This window comes from Petaurus breviceps, unplaced genomic scaffold, assembly GCF_028583685.1.
Source record: "Petaurus breviceps papuanus isolate PSGF00001 unplaced genomic scaffold, PetGlider_PUasm1.0 38, whole genome shotgun sequence".
Classification (NCBI taxonomy): domain Eukaryota; kingdom Metazoa; phylum Chordata; class Mammalia; order Diprotodontia; family Petauridae; genus Petaurus; species Petaurus breviceps.
The window spans coordinates 35,753,395-35,776,575 of NW_027186304.1; the positions used below are offsets into that span (position 1 = coordinate 35,753,395).

At 35.7% G+C, this 23,181-nt stretch overlaps 1 protein-coding gene and 1 long non-coding RNA gene across 4 annotated transcripts in view; one reads left to right on the forward strand and one right to left on the reverse strand.

The window, feature by feature from the left end:
- Positions 1-23,181, forward strand: part of MIB1 (MIB E3 ubiquitin protein ligase 1) — a 173,627-nt gene that overhangs the window by 92,149 nt on the left and 58,297 nt on the right. For both annotated transcript variants that reach the window (XM_069099761.1, XM_069099760.1), the window contains exons 13-14: positions 19,141-19,273; positions 22,929-23,015. In XM_069099761.1, the coding sequence (XP_068955862.1) occupies positions 19,141-19,273; positions 22,929-23,015 (220 nt within the window). The remainder of the gene's footprint in view (positions 1-19,140; positions 19,274-22,928; positions 23,016-23,181) is intronic.
- Positions 945-7,569, reverse strand: LOC138170440 (uncharacterized). 2 transcript variants are annotated; one of them, XR_011170626.1, is made up of 4 exons: positions 7,411-7,569; positions 7,048-7,113; positions 6,733-6,854; positions 945-5,067 (listed from the first exon to the last, which is right to left on the reverse strand). It is a non-coding gene; the product is annotated as an uncharacterized lncRNA (long non-coding RNA). The 2 variants fall into 2 exon arrangements; XR_011170625.1 differs by lacking the exon at positions 945-5,067 and adding an exon at positions 5,260-5,508 and having other exon boundaries at positions 7,411-7,567.

A 23,181-nucleotide genomic window follows, 5' to 3' on the forward strand; every position in this document is an offset into this window, starting at 1 on the left:
TTTCAAAGTAGAAATAATTGTTAGGGGAGAGTTATGTAGGTAAAACAATTTCTGTATTTTTCTTTGTAAAATGTGTGTTTAATGAAATAGGTAAGGGTTTGAAATAGTGATTATTTTCAAAATTGTTTTTGGAAAAAGGAATTTGTGATTATTTCTAGAACCAGATCTGTACTTGGAATAGGGCTGAAATGTGTACTTATCAGTTTGGGCAGTAGTAAATCTGGTAAATTATTTGCATTTTGTAGTTGATTAGAATATTTTAGTGGTCTTAGAAATAATCCATTTTATGGATATGATCTCATCTTATGGATAAAGATACATTGACCCAAAGGAGGGAGCAGTTTTTCCAAGATCACAAAGCTGGTATGGGGCAAAACTGAGGCTAGAACCCAGAACAAAATGACTCCTAAGTCCTGTGTTTTTTTCTCATCTACTCCAGTTCCTAAGTCGGTATGCTGTATTCCAAGTGCCTCTTTCCCTCCCCTTTCCTCACACTCAGAATTTTATTCAAGGTGAATTTTAACTAAAGTGAATAATGACAGAATTCTCAGATTAGTTTCAGAAATTTTGTTTAACAAGCTCTAGCAAATCTTTAAGACTATAAGTTGCTGAGAATGTGCCAATCTGAATTGATAAGGAGAATTTTCCTCACTGAAGAGTTCCATATAACAAAGAAATCATAGATCCAGTTCCTGTCATTATGTAATACAACCTTTTTTTCTCTTTATAATTTGATATTAAATGTATAATTTGTCTCAAACTCAACTATATGTAATGATGAGTAGTGCTTTAGTGTGCCTATAGATTTTCAGGTTGCTCTCTCATAGAAAAGAAGTTTAGTTTTTCTATTATGAAGTATGCCTTCATTTCATTACCATTTACCATCTTAGGGGAAATAAGTTTAATGTCAAGAAACATGAAGTAAATAAGTAAATAAGGCTATATTTGAGAAACGTAACAGTCAGCATTTATTTTTCATAAAAATTTTTAATTAACACATTCAGCTACCGTAAGAATAATTCTTTACATGCTTGTTAACAAATGCTTTATTAACAAATATTATACCTTAAAATACAATTTGATAAAATGTAAAATTAAAATATTACTGTAAATATTACCTTACTGTATTTAACCATCTTCTGAAAAACTTAAGTTGAAAATTAGTTGACATTTGTATTTGCTAATTGTATTCTTTTATTGAAAGTTTTTGCTTTCTTGTAGTAATCAATGCATAGCTACAGCTGGTTGAAGGGGACCAAATCCATTGAATAGGTGATTTGGTTCCATTTTACCAGCTTTAGCAAAGCATTGTCATGCTTTAGAGCTGTTTGATTTGAAATAGTTTAGTTTTTTGTGTTAGTAAACTTTACAAACTTGTATCCCTCAGTTAGATTTAGAAATTGATAAGATCTGTACTTTGTTTAGTTGAGTTGAAAGACTTCTGTTTTAAAGATGACTACTGTTTGAATATTTTTGTTTAGGGGAAGAACAAAAATGGGTGGACTGCTACCCTGTTGCTTTTATTGTGTCTGTCTTTTGAACGACTTGGTATAATTTATAAATACAGAAAGTAACTCATTTTTAAAGCAACTACATTCAGAATAACACATCATACTTAATTGAAATCTTTAGGCAGTAAACCAGATAGCTTAGGCAGTGAAAATTGATGTCTGTATATTTGAAGTGGGGATAAGTACTGTTCTTGATTTCAACAGGTCACACCTTTTCTATCACCATTGCTTTTTTTAGTCTTAAACTGTTGACGACCAATAGCAAGTTGCTGAAAGGGGGTGGAGAAGAATGAGAGTGGCCTTGAGGAAGTACCTCTGCCCTTTGGTTTATAAATAGATCATGCGTATATTAAAAGTATTGCTTGAGTCTATGTGTGTGAAAGGAACTACCATATATGCCAGTGTATCACTTATGTAATGTTGCTAACCTTACACAGACAACTAGGTAGTGTTCTCTTAAAATAATCATGTGATTTCCACAAATTAGTTATATTTCATTTTGTTACAGATGTACTATTTTTGAATACAAGTTACCTAATCCCATCTCATAAGGTTAATTTTTTTACTTTCACCAAAATCTCTTCTACCTCATTTTCTTGTAGAGGTGACCCTGGATTTTTTCAAGGCAAGGCAGATCCTACCTTGCTGGTGAGGCATTTGATATAGGTCTAGTTTTTGACTAGACATCTGTAATCTGATGGCCAGTCTAACTAATTTTGAAGAGATTTATCACTAGTTTGACCTGTGGCATAGAGAGATTATGATTAGTTTTGGTGGAAAGAGCATCCTGACCTAAAGAAACATTGTCTTAAGAGACCAAAAAGCCAGAATTTCACTATTTCATGTTAGCATGATGATGACAATTTAGAAAATAGAAGAACAACATCTTCTAACATGGTTTATATTTGGATTTGGCTTGGTAAAGGGCAGAATATCAAAGCTTGTCTTCTGAAGTATTACTATATAAAGTTAAAGATCCAATAAAAAATAGTCCAAAAGGGACATTAAATAGAGGAGTTATACAGAGCTTCAGCACAATTCTTTATTGTTCCTCTTTTGTCTGATCTGAGGGAGTTAAGGAACCTTGGTGGGGGGGGGGTCAGCATTAATTCAGACTGCTTTTGTCAAGTAGACTTTGCATCTGTTGATAGCTAAATATGTTACTGAAGATATTTATGTAAATATATTCTTTACGCCGTGTATTCTAATAAAAACATAGCAGGTGTCAGGTTGCCTGGACTTAAGCACTGATGATAACATTAAAATGGGCTTCTATTTTTATCAGTTATATGGGAACTACTTAGGAGATCCAGCTGCTCAAGTGTGCTTTTGGATGTCAGTTCAGTTTCATATACTGGCCATATCGGGGCAAAAAGAGGCCATGGAAAAAAAGAAACACATAGTACAGCATTTGATAATGTCAGCATCTGTTATCCTTGTCAGGGAGACAGTTGAAATGTTTGAGTTACAACAGTGTCAGCAGATGCCCAGAGTTTAATGTGTACTCAAGTTAAAAATGAACAGCTGATCTAAGTGATAGATGAGACATTTTAGAATGACTGAATATACTCTTAGATATGTTAACTTGAGCTAGTGTATAATAATATTATATAATCATATATTTTGTAATGGACAAGCCATCATTTTGTTTCAAAGTATCATATGATCTTAATATGAGCTAATGGGTCATTGGTATATTTTCAGTAATATTTAAAAATAAAATTTAGAATGTATAGAGTTATTTATCTGTAAGGTTATTCATTACAAAATTTAAGGGGATAATCATAACAAAGTGGTTAATTTTGGAGAATACAGGAGAAACCACCAACTATTGTTGAAGTAGTAAGTCATGGAGTTGTTGTTTGAACTTCTAAAGGTCAACATTTATCAGGTAACATAAAATTATTTTTAAAATGTTGAGATTAATACTAGTCTGTGTTTGAAAGAATTATTTTTAGAAAAAAATCATTATTGGAAATATTTTTTGAATATCTTAGTTTAGATATTTCTTCTGTATATAAGATTATCCTCAATCAATGTGTAAAGATTTATAGTCTTTCAAATACCACAGGGTCAGTTTTATTTTCTCTGTAGGTTACAGATGTAATTTATGATTTCTCTATTGTTTGATTGACTAATTACATTAATGGGTAGAAAGAAAATGAACTATGGCAACTTTTAGGCATTTCTATCTTACTCCTGACACACAAAAAGAACACTATATTAAAAAGCCAATATAACCCAAACAAAATCCCACACCTTAGGTAAGATCTTCCTAGCTATCCAAGTTGAAATAGTATCACTTGGGTGTGCTTGTCTAAGGGATGTCTCAGCATTAGTTTTTTGGCCTTAATTGTGCTTATTTTATTCATTTTGATGGGCATGTAGGATTTCTTTCTCTCATTGTCCCCATCACTCCCATTGTGCTTTTTATAATCTGACATTTTAATGTTTATTCTTTCTAGATTTCTTATATTTGCAATTTTCTACAAATAGTGTTTCTTTAGCGTTTATAATTTGAATTATAACATTACACCTTACAAATAGGGAATAGTTTGGTATCTATATGTTAGTTAATCCACTTTAGCTTAAATATAATTGATTGAGATAAAACAAAGCTCAAAGATATATAGTAAAATGACCACCCAAAACCCTCATTTCTTTTTTAAAATTCAAGCTTCTATTGGTAGTATTATTATTATGATTAGCAGATGTGTCCTGGAAATCATTGGATTATCATTTTCTGTGCTTATGTCTGACTTTTCAGGTTATTCCATCCAAATACTCAATAAAAATCTTAAAGTATGGATTTGGTTAGTGATCTAATAAAAGGAAACAAAGACCAAAGATACCTTTTCTTTTGGGGGGCAGAGATGGGGAGAATGGGTCACTGTTAATCACTAATCTTTTAGAATTCAAACTATAGCTGTGACTGATTGTCAAGACTACTAAAAAGAACCTTTTGATGAAAAATTTCCCCAAAGATCTATAGGTCAGATTTCAACAGCTATTTTTATTTTGAGTATTTTGCTAACATTTTTAACTGAGTAAACCTTTTTTTTTTAATATGCCAGAACTTGACAAATCAAAAAATCTTATTAATGCAACATACCTAAATTAAAATGTAATAATAGTTGAATCAAAGAATTATTTGAAATTTTAATCAAAGAAGATTTGAAAGTAAGCTGTTTTTCTTTTTTTTTGTGCTAAGATGACTTCCTCTTTTTTTGCTCTCAAATTTTAGTCACTTGAATCACTCGGAATCTTTCTTGTTTTTAAAAAGGATTTAAAATGAGAAAACATGCTTTAAAATGGAAGAAAATAAGCCAAAATACTCATACTTTTCTTTACCTTTTTCTCAACAGAAATCTTTCTTCCTCCACATAAATACATTCAATGTCTTTGGAATAGAGTATTTTGTTTCATATTTTATTGTGGCAGTACTAAAAATGTCCTCTTTCTTGCCAGGTTAATTTGCCACTTGAAGGTCATTCCAAAAGAAATGTTGCTCCTTCTCGTCGCAGTCTAGTTCCTTTCCCCCTTGGTGGTTTATCACCTACCAAAAATACATACTTCTTTACATTCCATAGCATTGTATGTTCATATGGGTACATAAAGAAGTATGTACTCTGAGTAGGTCTAGATGGTTGTCAGATAAACCTGAAATGTTTCATTTTCCTATTCCTTTATCATTAGAGTAACATTGAACTTGTTCATTATTTACAAAAAATGTAATTACTTGCACAGATTACTTTTTCACAAGGACTGAACTTTATAGTGTCATTTACTTGCAGATTTATCATTAAGCCTTACTACACTTCATTGTTGTTGCTGAACATTGTCATTTCCAAACATATCTGTTGCTCTTCATCCTGGTTTGACCAAATTTGTATGATTCATTGACCTGATGAAGTTGTTCAAGTTATATTTTTGTAATTGGAAAGGTTTCGTCTTGATCTTCTCAGCAGAATTCTTTTATGACTTGTACTTCTGAATTCTAAAAGCAGGTAGTCCAGTGAAAAATAAGTTTTTCAGAAACTACATCTTAATAAAAATTTCCCGCTTTATCCAATTAATACTTTTTTCTAACATAGATTTTATAATTTGTGAGTAATAAAAATCTATCCAAAGTGCCTTAAGGACAAATTTTCAAGAGAATGACTATGTTTAAAGAGGAAAAAAAGTAGTTATTATTGTAAGATTTAAGCTACCAGTAGGCCATAGGTCAAAAGTGTTAGATAATGCTTATTTGAATGCTTCTTTAATGTTTTTATTGTCATTATTTACTCAAAGTTTCATGCCATTTTCTAGGATTATTAAAAATAAAAAACCAGATATAAAATATTTATCTAGTTGCTACTCATTTAAAAAAGTTTGCTTTTTTTAAAGACCTCTTTGATGAACATGCTAGAGCAATTGAACAGTAAACTAAGTATATGAGTAAGGTCCAGTTGAAAATGAAAGGTCTTAGGATAGGATCAGTTCAGTTTTAGTATGTGCATTTGTCAGACATGAAAATAAGTTCTAATAAGAGGAAGCTTAATTCTTATAACATTGAAGGCTTAATTGCAAATAAAGTATCACAGGAAATTTCATAGTTAAAAGAAGGCCAGGGAAAGTAGATTTCCTGCAGCCTGTGACAAAAAGCTAGTGCAGCTGATAGAGAACAAATCAGAATGTAGCTGTAGATAGCCCAATACTACAAGGAGAAACAGCAATGCAGTATTAGAATTACAGCATGCACATTCTGAGTTTAAACTGGATTATTGTCTTTATGGCTAGTCAGTGTTAAACATTTTAAGAAATATCCTATGATTATATTTCTTAGTGGCCTGAATCTTGAAATACTTATTTAGTCATTTTTAAGATAACTTCTCTGAAAATAGGTTATAATTTACTGGGGTGACAAAATGATCTGCTATACAACCATTACCAAGAATAAACCTTTAATTTTAGTGATTAATAAATGGCAGGAAAGGATCTTTACACTTAAGAGAGAACATCTTTCAAATAAGTTGTTTGGCATGATATATTGGGCTGCCTTTTTAAAGCCTCCTTCTTACACTACCAAGGCTTTCTACTTGAACTCTAAAATTAAACTGCCCAGATAGATAGTAATTAATCAATAACAGCAACCATCAAGTAAATCATAGGTAAGCATGCAGAAAGTCAAAGGAATCCTTAAAAGTACAGAATAACGTAGGCCTTGTGATGCTGTTACCTGTAAGCTTAGTATCATGCAGCATTTGCAGTTGGAAGAGAGGTAATGACCTAGAGAGACAGACCCATCAGCAGCAGCCATCTCATCCTGAGTGTTCGTTCACTCTATTTGCTGATTCGACTCTTCATTACATAGGAGGGGGGAAGTAAGAGGGAAGTGTCGGTGAATACAGTACCTCACCTTCTTAAACAGATAAAACTTAACCTCTCCCGTTCCCCTCCTTCCCCCCAAAACTATTGTCTACAATAAAATTTAATCATCTTTGGCTATCTTTCTTGGAATGTCAAATTACTAATACTGCGTAGAAATGAGTACCTTGTTCTTGCTGGACCGAAAGTTAAGGATGCTAGAATGTCCAGGGAAGATGAACTTAGCTCATTTCTCAGGTGAAGAGTTCCGGAAGAGGAAAAAAAGTTGCAGAGGAAATTACTTTATAATTTTTAAAAGGCAAAAAGCATACCTTTCTCCCCCCCCCCCGCAAGCAACAACAAATCTCTTACACATACATACACTCCCCCCACACACATACCGTACCCCATTATCCTACCCCCACCATAATGTATTGGATTCTTCTGGCTTCTTAAAAAGTATACTGCATCTTTTCTTGCTTGAGGTTTTGCTTTTGTTTTGTTTTTAGTTTCCAAGATTAAAGGGTAGGCAGATCTGTATTGAAGCTACCTTTTCATCTCCAGAGGTCAAGTCTGCAAGCGAGGTCAGGACTTCCACATGGACACTACAGAGGCTAACCATATTTCCCACTCAGAGGGGTTGAGCTAAACTGTTACAGCTTTATAGGCAGCTAAGCATTTAAAACATGCACTCCCAGGCAAACGGGCTCTCTTGTGCCTCTCTCTTCCCTGACCATATTTAGTCAACCATAGCAAAAAATAGTCTCTCAGCTGTCGATTGTCGATCCAGAAGCTGAGGAAGCCTCTATCCTGCTTTCTGCCTATTGATTGTTCATCCTGCAGTCCCAACACACTGCTTTGCCATTTGTCCTGCAATTTTTTTAGCACTGCCAAATAAAGCGGTCTCTCATGTTTCCACTTATATTTCCCAGATTTTCACTGAGCTTGCGCTGTTACTAGTAAAGCCTGTCACTATACTTAGAAGCACTGCAGAGCAAAAAGGCAAAGGGAAAAGAAGCACATCACCTTGACTAGAGTAGCAACACAGTCTTTAGACATATATGGAACAAGAAATACTCCTTTACTGTCACAACATGTTTTACATTCTGACTTTTTTTGGTAGTGACAAGTATCAGAGTAATATATTATTCTGAGTAGTTAACTGTTCCTGCATGTATTTTTCAATTAATAAATATAGTTTGATCCTTTTATATTTGAATAGATGATAGATAAGGTAGTCAAATAATTTGTTTAGTAGAGGAGGGAAGGAAGAAATTAAGGGGAAAAAGTAGTCTGTTCATATAAAATCTTTGGAGGGTAATGAAATTAACTTCAATTAAAATATAGATAATTATAATTCACAAATAGCTTTTATTCAGTTATTTTTTTAAAAGATCCCAGCTAATGCTTTTTCATGAAAGTCTCTTAAGTGTGCACTTATATTAAAATGAAGTATCAAAGTATATACAGAATACATTTTAATATGAATAAATGCACTGTTATATTTAAATGTAAAGTAGTTGTTTCCTTTAGAAAGAATTTAAAGTATTTTCAGGACCTTTTTAATTTAAAAAACAAAACATTTATTAGCATTACAGCCTCTTTTACCACAGAGACCAAATAACCAACTTTATGGCATAGAACATGGCTCTTGAGAGCAAGTGTTTACATACTAAATGTTGGCAGCATATACAGAATTTTTTTATGTTACCCCCCCCCCAGGATATACAGAATATTTTTATCACACACACACACACACACCCTCCCCCAGGAGAAGGCAGAATGCTAATATTAAATTGAATAACCCTGTGGGGGGGGGAGAAACCTTTCAACATATTTAAAAAACAATACCCAAACTGCAAACCTAGAAAACCAACTATATCTTTCCTTTATCAAAAGCTTTTTTCAGAAATACCATTCATGAAAAGAACCCAGAAAAAAATCTTAATCACTTTTCTAGGCTCATTCTGATATAGGACAAATTTTCCCTTGAGACTGTGCCTTTGCAGGTTTAGTGCAGGTTACAAGGGAGCTTAGAGGTCATCTGGTTTAATCCCTCATTTTATAGATGAATCCAGAGGTTAAATGATTTGCCCAAGGTCAAACACCTATTTTGTGACAGAGCCAGGACTAGAATTCAGTTTATATTGTTGGGAGTCTTATCTGGGATAGTGACAGGGTTTCTGTAATACCGCATTACTTCCTTGCTGCTTATGCTATCTGATTGTTGATTTGTTCATATCAGAAATTGAACAAACTGCACATATAGTTTAAATAAACAAAAATTTTCAAGGTTTAGAGGCTTCTGTATTTCCAGACTCTTGAAATGCCATGTTTGTGGATGATTTATAAAATCTGCCCTTGCTACCTATATGATATCTCTACCATAGTGCCTAGTGCAGTGATCTATAGATGATAGGCACTTAGTGAATATTGTTGATAAATTAGGTGAAGAGAGTAACTGTGACCCACACAGAAAGAAGCAAGTAGCTACTTCCCTTGCCTATACTAATGGTGCTGGTGGAAGTGGCAATACTTGGCTAAGATCCTTAGTTTTCCTGGTGGGTTGTTCCCTGTTTTATAGAGGAGACAGCATGGGCAGACTTCAGGAATTTTATGTATATAAGGTTATGAACACTGCTTTCTTTCATGGAGTTAAAAAGGACCACCTTCAGTATAGGACATAAAAGTGAATGCTGGGACAGGAAAAAAAGCTGGATCTTTAGAGTGGTTGTAGGGAGTGGTAGTGGCAGTTTCTATGATCTACCATCATTAAATGCTTGAGGTTACCATGATGAAAGGTAAGTAGCAGGGTAAGATTATACGGATTCTCTGGTGAACCAGCATGCTGTTGCTACTGTTCAGCAATTTCTCTTTGGGACAAAAATCACATACCTATTAAATAGTTAATATGGGGCTAGAGATTTTCAGCCTAGATAAACTTAGAGACAAATAACTTGTTCATTCATCTTGCTCTATTCAACCAAGAACTGATTTCAGTTGTCTTCAGTGAGTTCAGTGTAGAAAAACATTTATTGAATACCTGTTATGTAATTAGCCTGATTGGGAGAAGAGATAAATAAGACAATTCTAACAGGAGAGGAAATAGAAAAGTTCATTTTGCAGAATGTTTAAACCTTTCGCTTTGGGAATGAGAAAGTAATTTTTTATTTGAATGTGAAAGAAAGACTGTTATTTTTATAGACAGAAATTTGAAAGAAGTACATTTCAGTTATAAGAACACCTTTACCTAATAATTTGCACTTACATAGTGCCTTACAGTTTACAGGATACATTTATATTATGTATAATTCTGATTTGATCCTCATGACTCATCTGAGAAGGAGGTGCAGGACAAGTGATAGTATCCTTACTTTTCACATGAGGAACCAGGTTCAGAGAACTTAGGTGATTTGTCCTCACTGCTAGTGGTAGAGCTAGGAACTTTGATCTCTGGTCTTATTCAGTGAGCTTCCTTACTTTTCCTGCCTCTTTTGTATTTGCTTTGAACCTCACTTGTCTTTTGTGACTTGTATAATATGGCATTAATTTGGATTTACCAATTTAGGAATTTGTGATATTTTAACTGACAGTAGCATTTTTCTTTATAGACAGTAACAAGGTAGAATTCAATAAACAAATTAAGGTAGCTTAAACACTGGGGCATAGTTAGTTAACCTACTAAAGTAAACTATTTTTAAAATATTTTAAATATTTTCCAAGTGCATACTTCTGATTATAAGCAAGGATTTTTTTTATTGGTTGAAAACAAGTTAGTAGGTATTATATTTGGAATCATTTTCTTGGTGGTTAGTTGCTATACTTGTAAAGGTATTATTATCTCCTTTCTGTGATTTGAAGGGTGCTACAAGGTCTGTCCTGCTCCATAGTTTCTCTTTTTCCTTCTTGGTTTACTTTTTTTTTTTTAACATTCTTATTAAACATATTTTCACATTAGTTATGATGTAAAGAAGAATTAGAACTAATGGGAAGAACTGTGAGAAAGAAGAAACAAAACAAAACAACAAAAAGTGAGCAAATAATATGCTTCATCTGCATTCGTACTCCAAAGTTCTTTCTCTAGATGTGGAGACAGTATTTTCCATTGTGAGTCTTTTGGAGTTGTCTTACATCCTTGCATTGCTGAGAAGAATTAATTCTATCAAAGTCAGTCATCACATATTGTGGCTGTTACTGTGTACAGTGTTCTACTGGTTCTGCTCATTTCACTCAGCAGCAGTTTGTGTAAATATTTTCAGGTTTTTCTGAAGTCTGCCTACTCATCATTTACTATAGAACATAGTATTCTATTGCATTCATATACCACAACTTGTTTAGCCATTCCCCAATTGATAGACATTCCCTCAATTTCCAATTCTTTGCCACCACAAAAAGAGCTGTTATGAATATTTTTGTACATGTGGGTCCTTTTTCTGTTTTTATGATTTCTTTGGGATACAGACCTAGAAGTGGTATTGCTGGGCCAAAGGGTATATACTTTTTGGGCATAGTTCCAAATTGCTTTCTGCATGGTCAACTTCTTTGGCTGTGTCTTTCATAGACTAGGTACGAGACAGTGCCTCCAGTTTCTTTTATTAGTCATTACAATACTGTCAAATATTATCTCCAGAAGACCTCTATTAAAATTTGGTGTATTTTCTAAGGGGAGAATTCATATAGAATAAAATTAAACTAAGAGGGAGAATGCACAAAACAGATTTTATCTACTTTACAAAATGTCCAAGTAGTAAAAAGATGTTAAAAATTATAGTTCAGACATTTTGATATTTTCTAGTGATATTCATATGAATTAGTAAGAGATTTACCATATCCCCTTTGAAGGAGAGTACAAACTTCTCAAGTGGAGTCATAAATTTAGAGTTGGAAGTGACATTAGAGGTCTCATAGTCATTTTCCCACCTTTCCCCTTTTAAAGTTGAGGTTGTGCCCCAGAGAGATTGTTGCTTGCCTTTGATCCTACAGATAGTTAGTAACAGAGCCAGGATTTAATAAAATTGGATCTTTTGGTCTTTAAAACCAGTTCTTTTCCCACTGTTACCCTCTCCTTCATACAGGAATTGAACCAGATTGCTCTGAATATACTTTATATTTCAATTCACATTTTGCATCCTCTTGTTAGAAGATAAGCTCCTTGGTGGCAGACTTTTAGAGGGGTATGGTGGGAAAGAATCTATCTGTACTTAACTCATTATCACCTTGTAGAGTACCTTTTACATTTGAGGTTTTGTTTTGTTTTGTTTTTTTATCATTATCTAAATACTTTTTTAAAAATTAATTTTAGTTCTGAATTCTTTCCCTTCCTCCAGCTCCTCCCCACCCATTGAGAAGGCAAGAAATATGATACTCATTATACATATGAAATCACGTAAATAATTTCCATATTAGCCATGTTTACATAGTTTAAAAAATGTTTGAACAGGAGAAAGGAAATGACATTGGTCTGCTCATTTCAACATGATCTTATGTAATTATGAGACATTGATCAGATTCTTAGTGATTGTCATAATTAAAGCATCTTTGGGATAAATAATTAGTATGGGAGAATAAACTGAATTTTGGGGAAATATACAATTATTTAATGGTGTCAAGTGTTCCTATAATGATGGAACTTGAGAGAATGGTAGAACATTGTGTTACAGCAATAGCATTGGTCTTAAATTTAAAATGTTCTAAGTTTGGTTACTCCTTCAGTGTAGACTAGCTATCTGATCCATGTCAAGATAATTAACCTCCATTTTCTCATCTGAGAAATAAGGGGTATTAATGCTTTCATAATCTACTTTACAAAGTTGCTATGAGGAAAACCACTTCAAATGATGAAATGGTATATAAATTGAATTATTATCATTAATAATAGTAGTAGTAGTAATAATAGTATAGACTATCCCTATTTTCCCCTCAAAATTTTATCCTTGGAAATTTTTCTAAACATGTTTTTCTGATGTTCCAGTTTTGCTTTAAAAAAAAAAAAGCCTCAGTTTTTGTTCTGTGCATATACAATTATTCTGAGTCATAGCATTCAAGGGAAAAAAAACAAATTTCATATCTTCATTGAGTAAGTTGTATATCCTGAGTCAACATTTAAAATACTCTTCCCCCCAGTCCCCGTCCCCCCCACCTCCCCACCTGTCTTAATCTCTCCTTCACTACTGGCTTCTTTCCTGCTGCCTACAAACATACTCATGTTTCCATCATCCTAAAAAAAAACCTGTTCCCTTGACCTTGATGCCCTTATGCTGTGATACTATATATTTAGTCCCTTTAAATGATAAACTTAAGAGTTGTCCTTTCTCCTGCCTCTACTTCCTTTTTAAATTTAAGATGGCTTTTTTGTTCAATTATCAAGCATTTATTTTTCCTCCTCCGCCTTTTCTATCCCCCTCTCCAACAAAGTCTGAAACCCTTCTAACAAGGATACTCAATTAAAACAAATTCCCATATTAACCATATCTGAACTGTATATTTATTTTGTATATTAGTACATCACCTATCTGTCAGGAGATAGGTAACATTCTTCATTTATTCTCTGTATCTATGCTTAATCATTGCGTTGATTTAATGCATATGAGTCCTTTTTCTCCTCCTTTTCTTGGTATGTAGGCCTAGCAGTAGTGTTGCTGGGTCAGAGGGTTTGAACAGTTTAGTAATATTTGGGGAATAGTTCCATATTGCTTTCCAGAATGGCTATGCCAGCAATACATCAATGTTCCTTTTTTCCTGAAGCCTTTCATGCATAATGTAATTTCCCCTTTTTTTGTCAACTTCACCGATTTGATAGCTGTAAAGTAGAACCTAAAAATTGTTTTAATTTACGTTTCTGTCATTATTAGTGATTTTGGGGCATTTCTTCTTATGACTATAGACAACTTGGATTTCTTTGCTTGAGAATTGCTTGTTCCTATCCTTTGACCCTGCCTGTTATTCTTTTTTTTAACAATATCTACTCTTCAACCCTTTGCAATATGGCTTCCATCCCTATCAGGCTGCAGATCAGTTCTCTCCAAAATTTCCACTGACCTCCATGGCTAAAACTGATTACTTTAAGATATTTTATTGATGCTTTTAAAAAAACAAGAACAATACATATCCCCGTGACTTTTCTTTTTCCCCCATCCCCCCAAAAAACAAGAAATGAACAATGACTTTTTCTTAGTCCTCATCCTTTTTGCTACTATTTGCCATCTTGTCTTGCATGATATTTTCTTCCTTGACTTCTGTGGCACTGCCCTCTCCTTTTTCTGCTTGTCTTATCAGTTTCTTTTCTTGGTTTCTTCTCCTTTGGACTCCAAAGTATGGATGTCTCTCAAGGCTCTGACCATGTCCTTCTATTTAATTTCTTTGACTATCTGATCCACTTCCATAACTTTACTTGTAATTACTCTGTAGATCACTACAGAATCTACATATTTTAGGCCAGTGTATGGTTTGAGTTCAGTCCTGCATCTCATCTCCATCTACCTTCTTGGAATCTCTTTCTGAAAGTCAGCACTACAATCTTGACTTTTCTAAAGCTAAAGTCATTTATCTTTGCCCCAAATTCACCCTTTCTCCCAGTATGTTTTGGTAGAACTTTATCACTTGGGCTTAAAAACTGAGTAACTTTTTACTTTTCTCTTTTGCTTACACTTCCCATGAAAGCAAGGTCAAGTCTTCTCTGTTCTAGGTTTATAGCATTGTTATTTTGCCTCTTGATATACAGGTCACACTGAGTTTTAGTTCTTTATTACCTCTAACCTGGAATATTGTAATAATCTACTAACTAATCTCAGTGCATCAACATTTTTCTCCTTTCCAGTCTTGATCATATTGCTTATCTGCTCAAAATCTTTCAATGTTTTCCTTATGCCTGTAAATAAAGATATAAACACCTTCATTTGGAATTTAAATTCCTCTACAATTTGGCTCCTAGGGTTATAAAGTAAAAAAAACATTAAATTTGGAGTCAGAGGACCTGAGTTAAAGTCTGAGCTCTAATACTTTTGAGACCTTTTTGTCTTTGGGTCATTAACTTCATCACTATGAGCCTCAGTTCCCTCACCTGTTTATTCATTCCATCAGCATTTATTAAGTGCCAAATGTTGTGCCAAACCATTCTACTTGAACCTTCTTTTCTTCATCTCAAAACCCCTGGCCATTACTACCCTCCTGCATCTCTCTTCCAGTCCCTGATGAGAAGGTGGCCTCTCTCCTTGCTCAACCACCCCCATTTGTACATTAATTCCATCCTCTCCCATTTCTCCAGCAGATTGCTGTTGTGAATCTTCAACTTTTTCCTATCAGTCGCCTTCAAACACGACACACCTCTCTTATCCTTAAAAAAATCTTCACTAGCACTCTCTACTATCCCTTCAAGCTCTCATCCTAGATCTCTTTTCCCTCTCTCAGTCAAATTCATAGAAAAATCCATCTACACTCACTTATCAGCCCTTTGGCTTCATCATTCAATTGAAACTGCTCTCTCCAAAGTTATCAACAGTCTGTTCATTGCCAAATCTGATGGACTTTTCTCAGTCCTCATCCTTCTCAACCCCTGCCTGCTGACAGTGATAATGTTGACCACTCTGCTCTTGGATATGCTCTGCTTTCTGGTTTCTTCTGCATTGCTCTCCTATTTTGCCTCCAGACTATTTGACCATTCTTTCTCTGTCTCCTAGGTCCTTTTCTCTTCTCCCTCTAAACTTTCTCTTGATGTGTAGTACCTTTGTATTGAACATTCCACATACCTGGAATGTACTCCCTTCTTACTTCTGCCTCATAGTCCCTGTCATCCTTTAAGATACAGTTGAAACATCATTTCTGCATGAAACCTATTCTGTTCTCTCCAATTTTAGTGCTCATCCACCCAAACTACTTTGGATATATTTGTATTTTATTAACTATATACATACATGTATAAATAAGTATGTGTACATACACACATATCTCCCCTACCAGAGTGACAGCCTTGGGGAATGGCTAGTTAGAGAGTGTGGTATGGATAATGTTAGAGCAAAGGACACAGAGAAGGAATGGCCAAGTAGGGGGCAAGCCAGGAGAAAGTAAACTGGAGTCAGATTGGAGAGTGTTTTAAGTGTTAGGGATATGTCTTTTATCATAAAGGCAGTATCAGACCTGGAAATTGTAAAGAAGGGAAAGACATGGTCAGATTATTGGTTTAGGAATGCCACTTTGACAGCTATATAGAGAGAGGATGGAGAAATTTGACTGAGATAGAGAGAGGGGAGAAATTTGAGTCAGAGTCTAATTAGGAGGCTATTGCAATAATCCAAGTAAATCTTGAGGACTTGAAAGAGAGTGTAGCTATGTGAATGAAGAAAAGTAGATGCTTGGTGAGATGTTGTTTGTAGAGGCTAAATCCACTTTACTTGTCAACTAATTGGATATGGGAGGGGGAAGGGCAAGAGAAAGTGAAGTATTAAAGGTAACCCTTTGGCTAGAGATGGGGAATCTACAGATCAAAAGTGTTGGTTCTGGGTCCTTTGGTGTGGCCTTTTGACTGAGTCCAAATTTTACAGAACGAATTCTTTTATTAAAGGGATTTGTTCTCTGAAGTTTAGATTGAGCCAAAGGGCCACACTTGAGAAGGCCATACCTGTTCTCAAGGCCCCAGGTTCCCCACCCCTGACTTGTTTTATTGCCTCTAGAATCAAATATAAATTCTTTTGTGTGACTTTTAAAGGCCTTCATAAGTTAGATTTTTTTAGTTTTCCCGGTCTTCTTGTAGCTTATTCCCTTCCATGTAGTCTGGGATCCAGTGACATAGGCCTCCTTATTCTTCTTCTCATAAGACACTCCATATCCCCACCTTACATGCTGTTCCCCATATCTGGCATTTTTTCCTTTTTCATCTATGTCTGCTGCCTTCCTTGACCAAGACAGAACTCTTATCTTTTCCTCTAAACCCTTGCCCCTCCTACCTTTCCTGTTGTAGAGAGCAGCACCATTCTCCCATTCCCTGAGGCTTACAACTGAGGAGTCATCCTGAACCATCTCTCACCCCCCCATATCTAAGCTGTGGCCAAGGCCTTCTCATTTCACCTTCACAACATCTCAGATATGCCCCCTTCTCTCCTTTGACACTGCCCCTACTCTAGTGTAGGCCCTTATCACCCTACACCTTGCTTATTGCAATAACCTGCCTCAAGTTTCTCCCCACTCCAATCCATTCTCCCACTTAGCCACTAAAGTTATTTTCCTAAAATATAGGTATGATCATGTCACTCCCGCTACTCAGTAAACTCTAGTGGTTTCCTGTTGCTTCCAGGAACAAATACAGAATACTTTGTTTGGGATTCAAAGCCCTCCACAACCTAGACCCACTCGTACCTTTCCAATCTTCTTAGGTTTTATTCCAATATGTGTGCTTATATCTGATGACGCTGGCTGCCTGGCTATTCCATGAATAAGACACTCCATCTCTCAGTTCTGTGCATTTGCTTTGGCTGGCCACCATGCCAGTGCCAGTCTTCCTCTTCTGGTGCAACAACTGACTCCCTGGCTTCCTTTAAGGCCTCACTAAAATCCCATCTTTCATAGGAAGCCTTCTCCAACCCCTCTTAATTCTGGTACCTTCTCTCTGTCAGTTATTTCCTGTTTATTCTGTTATAGCTTTCTTTATACATATTTATTTTCATGTTGTCTCCCTTCATTTGATTTATTGTAAGCTGCCTGAGGGACAGTTTTTTTTTGCCTCTTTTTGTATTTCCAGTGCTTAAAGTCCTCCTTAAAAATTCTACGTTTGAAAGGAAACCTTTCCTGATGTTCCTTCATGCTAGTGTCTTCTCTCTCTGATCATCTCCATTGTAACATTTACATAGCTTATCTTCAGATCTTTGTATATTGTCTTCCCTGGTAAGACTTCATTTCTTGAGAGCAAGGACTTTCTTTTACCTTTTTTTGTATTCCCAGTGCTTTACAGTACCTGGTAAGTGCTTGGTAAATGTTTGTTGACTTAAGGCCATCTAGATTGAAATGTCCAGAAGGAATTTGGAGGTGTTGGGTTGGTACTCTGGAGGGAGAGGAGGAATAACTTTGTAGATTTAAGTTATCTTCTAAGAGATGGTAATTGAATCCTAGGGAACTGAAATCACCAATTTAGAATGTAGAGATAGAAGTGGGCTCAGGACAAAAGTGGAAAATAATACAAGTCTCAAGTAGAAAAAAACTTAATCACTAATAAGAAAGCTTTTGAAAAATAATGCTGACTGATTTTTGTACACCTAATAAAAATCTAGAAATATTTTATCTTTCATACCTAAGTGTGAGAAATATAAAATGAGAAATAAACTAAAGATGTAGACCAAGAAAAGCCCCTCCCACCTCCAAAAAGAATGTGAAACTTTAAATAGATGTGACCAAAAGAGACTTAGATATTTTTCTTGAAGTTATCCCTTTATTTTATTTTGGATAGTCTAATGGTGATATTCTTTCACATTATTTGGGATAACATATATGTGAACTTGGGTTTGATAGGTTATGCATGAGTCTAATTTTAGTCTGAGGTCATATTAGATGAATTATAAGGATAGGGATTGAGCTTATGATTTGATTGGTATACATAATTCTTGGAATGGAAAACTCTCTTTAGTGATGTAGAGGTCAGCACATTCTTTGCAATTTATATCCTTAGAATTGACTAAAGCATTGTGAAGTTAAGCAACTTAACTTAAGATCACACAAGCCTTATGTATCAAAGGTAGGGCTTGAACCAAAGTCTGCCTAGTTCTAAAGCTAGCCCTCTTTTTACTGGACAATACTACCTGGTATTATACATTTAAGAGATAGGATGTTTGAATTTACATCCTTGTTTGATTTTCTCATTTTACTCTAGAATTAGGCAGGATGAATAACAGATTCATTCCCATTTTGCAGATGAAAACCTAAAGCTCAGTGAGATGAATTTGCTCAGTCATTTAGGTAGTTCTCACCTTAGAAGGAGAGGTGGTTTTGTATTTTCACATCTCTTCTCCCAACCAGTATTGGTCATTATGATTACATAGTTTTTTACTTCCTTTTAGTGTTCTTTAGTCTTCTAATGTTTCTCTGAATTCCTTATATTTGCTCCTTCTTATGACATAATTATATTTTGTTACATTTATATATTGCCTTTTGTTTAGTAATTCTCTAATCAATGGTACTCAGTGGATTTCCAGCTTTTTGCTACTATAAAAGTGCTGTCATGCTGAATTTGATATATGTGGTAGAGGCTTTTCCAGAGAAAAGCATTTAAAAAATAAGCCCTATCAAATTTGACTTTCAGTGCAATGCGTGTGTTACTGTCCAAACTGCCAAGACCATGGATTGTAGACGAGAAGAAAGATGATGGTTACACTGCCTTGCATCTAGCTGCACTTAATAATCACGTAGAAGTGGCTGAACTCTTGGTGCATCAGGTAAGGTATATAACATAAGATTTACAGTGAGGTAGCATAGTGGATAGAGAACTGGGCCTGGAGTGAGCAAGACCAGAATTCAGAATCACCTGTGAGATAAATGCTCCAATGTAGTCATAAATATAGTCATCATGCAATTCTGTTAGCACTTTTCATTATGTAAATTGTAAGCAGATCAATCAATTAAGAAGGATAATAGTCTTTATGTAGGTCTTTAAATTTTTGCAGGGCACTTTACAAATTTTATCTCATTTTATCGTTATGCAACCCTGGTGGGTAGGTGGTTGTTGCAGGCCTGGCTCTAGCATTGTTAATTCAGTTTTTGATGTTGGGATAAAATGAGTCACTCTGAGAGTCGCTGAACATTTAACAGACAATGTTGGCTTTGCCCTTCTCCAGCAAGACTATACAACAGAGATAGCTTCTCTGGATGAGATCTCCCATGGTCATTAAGTCATCAGAGTGCAGTGATTCCTGTGGTCTCAGGCACACACCGAGTCTGAAGAGCCCCAGACTGTGCAGCTTGACCAGTAAGCTGTGTGGTGGAGATAAAGCTGGAGCAGAGAAACTGGGGCTGAAAGAATTCATGTCAGGAAATTGTTGGTCCTACAAAAGTACTGTTATTAATCCTCATTTTACAGATGAGGAAATTGAGATGGACAGAAGTTAAGTGACTTGCTCAAGGTCACACAGCTAGTATCTGAGACTGTATTTGAACCCAGGACTTTCTGATGGTAAAAATTTACTAGATAACTACTTAATATTTAGCATTGTGTTTATAATAATAAGTAGAAGACAGGTTCTGCCTTCAGGAAACTTACAGCATACTGGAGGGAATAAGACTAATGTGAAAAAACAGAGTATCACATCAAAAAGGAGAGTAGAGAAGAAGTGTTTCTATGCTAGGTTTTCTTGACTCATTCTAAGCTTCTGCTTAGAAATTCCTACTATTGGGGGTGTGGCTAGGTGGTGCAGCGAATAGAGCACTGGCTCTGGAGTCAGGAGGAACTGAGTTCAAATACGGCATCAGACACTTAATGCTTAACTAGCTATGTGACTTTGGGCAAGTCACTTAACCCCAATTGCCCCTCCAAAAACAAAAAAAAAGAATGTTTAAAAAATGAGGGGTGGCTAGGTGGTGCAGTGAATAGAGCGCCGGCCCTGGAGTCAGGAGAACCTGAGTTCAAATCCGGCCTCAGACACTTGACACAAAAACTAGCCATGTGACCTTGGGCAAATCACTTAACCCCAATTGCCATCCAAAAAAGGAATTCCTTCTACTAGAAGTGGTCAGTAAAATTTATTTGTAATGGAAACAACCAGAAAATTCAGACCACTTAGAATGTATGCATACTTCTTGAGGGCAGGGACTTCTGTCTTTGTATTCCCAGGTTTAGCACTATGCCTGGCACATAATACATCCTTGTTGATTGATAACCATTTTTTTTTCTCCTCATGATCTATTTTTGGTCATTTCTCATGAAAATCAGTTGTATTTTGAGGATAAATCATTATTCAAAGCATCAATAAAAGATGTATTTAAAAGAGAGGGGGAAAAAACCTCTTGTCCAGACTTCCAGATTCCTTTTAATGAAGTAAGATTACCTTCTTGTGATATAATGAATCACAAAGCATTTATTAAGCTCTTAGCATGTGCTTGGGGATACAAATATAAAACAAGTGAGACAGTCTCTGCCTTCAGGGAGGTGATATGGACATTAAAAAAAAAAGTAAATGGAGACCAGGTAAAAGTTTGTTCAAGAAGGAAGCTTATCGGGGCAGCTAGGTGGCACAGTGAATAGAGCACTGGTCCTGGAGTCAGGAGGACCAGAGTTCAAATGCAGCCTCAGACGCTTGACACTTAACTAACTGTGTAACCTTGGGCAAGTCACTTATCCCAATTACCATGCCTTCCCCCCTCCAAAAAAAAGAAAGAAGGAAACTTTATCTTTCTTCCAAACCTATCCCTCCTCCAAACAAACCTCTTTGTCTCTCTAGTCACTCTTTCCTTGATCTTCCTACCACCATATAGTCCAAGCATTTGCTAAAAGCTTTTGAAATATCTTCCTTATTTGTTGGGCCACTACCCTAGGGCAGGCCTTCATAACCCCTGGACTAGACTTTTCTATCTCACTCCTCTTGACAAAAGCTGCCAACATAATCCTCCTAAGTCACAAGTTTAAGCATCATTTCTCTTGTTGGAAAACCTTGAGAAGTGCTTTTTGCCTCTCTGGTAACACAGCTGAATGACTTGTATATTCACTAAGCGTTAATTACATGCCAGGCACTGGTGAGACAGAAACCAGAATACGAGACAGCTCCTACTCTCAAGGAGCTTACATTGTACCAGGGCAAGACAAAATTTAACAGGGAGCTAGAAATCAAGGAGGGTTTGGGGAGCAAGGGAAGAGGAAAGGCAGGTACTTACATAGGGGCAGCGTGTGAAGAAGATGAAGCAGGCCAGAAGGGGAGCTGGTACAAGTAGAGGGGAAGCTGGACAGGGACAGGGCCTCCTGTAACAGCCTTAGCCTGGAGGTATCCCTGGGTGCTGCACAGCTGACCAGCTTTGTGAGGAAGTGGAACAGATGCCTCACCTTGGCACGTAAAGCCCTTCAAAAGTGACTCTCACTTCCCTCAGTAGATGTATTTCACATTACTCTAGTTTGTGTTTTGGCCATACTTGCCTCATTGTTTCTTGAGCCAAGCATTCTCTCGTCCCTGAACCTTTGCTCTGGCTCCCCAGTGGTGGGGATGAGTCTTCTCCTTACTGTCCTGGACACTGTTCATGTACTCTTGACGTTTGACACTTGGCACAAAAACTAGCCGTGTGACCTTGGGCAAGTCACTTAACCCCAATTGCCATCCAGCTGGAAACCTTTCCTGATTTTTCCTTATAATTAATGCTCTCTCCTTCCTCATATTACATGTTAATTCTTAACCCATTACTTGCCATATTCTCCTATTAAACGGTGAGTTCAGGGACTGTTTTTAGTTTTTGTGTTATAGTATCTTGTATACATAGTAACTGGCACTTAAATCGTTATGGCACTGTATTGTGACCAGTCAGTGATACAGACTAAGAGATTTCCTCTAGGATGCTCTGAAAATCTCTTGTACTTCTTCAGCTGGTGTGCCCTTTCACCTTTCTCCATTTCTTGCATCCCTCGCCTAGAATAGTGTCGTACCATGTCCATTTCAAGCAAGGGAAGAGTAGCACTGCTTTCTTTTACCTATTTTGGAAATAAATATGTACATATGTGAGCTATATTCTTTAATAAGGATGTGTCTATGCAGAGTGGAGAAGAAATAACTGGTCATGGTCTGCAAATAACATTTATTGAATATGTCTACTTTATACTAACAGGGGATTAAAATGGGAAAGACATAAGAAGATATCATTATGGTCTTGTCTGTGTACCAAAACTGGGGTTTATTTCCATTCCCTTATTTTTTGTGTGTGCATTTTAAGGCATTTTCTTCTTGTGATTACATCCATAAGTTGTGTTGGTTATTATTGCTTTAGTTGCTTATACATTTTTAATATATTTTTTATAAAGGTGAAGTTTGAGACATGACTTAGCTAAGGCTATAGTGTTGCTTTTGACCTTTTTCCAGAAATTTGTTCTTGTAAAATATATATGCCCCCTTTTTTCAGGGAAATGCAAACCTGGATATCCAGAATGTGAACCAGCAAACAGCACTACACCTTGCTGTTGAACGACAACACACTCAAATAGTCAGGGTAAGATACTCCTTATATGCATGTATTTGTATTTTAATTGGACAGGAATTTTGGACATATTGAATCCTATTTTAAGGCTTATAGTTGTAGACTTTGTGAGACAGTAGATTGAGAGTTGGGTAGGCTGATATTTGGTGTCATTCTGAGAATTGATGTTAATTTTCAG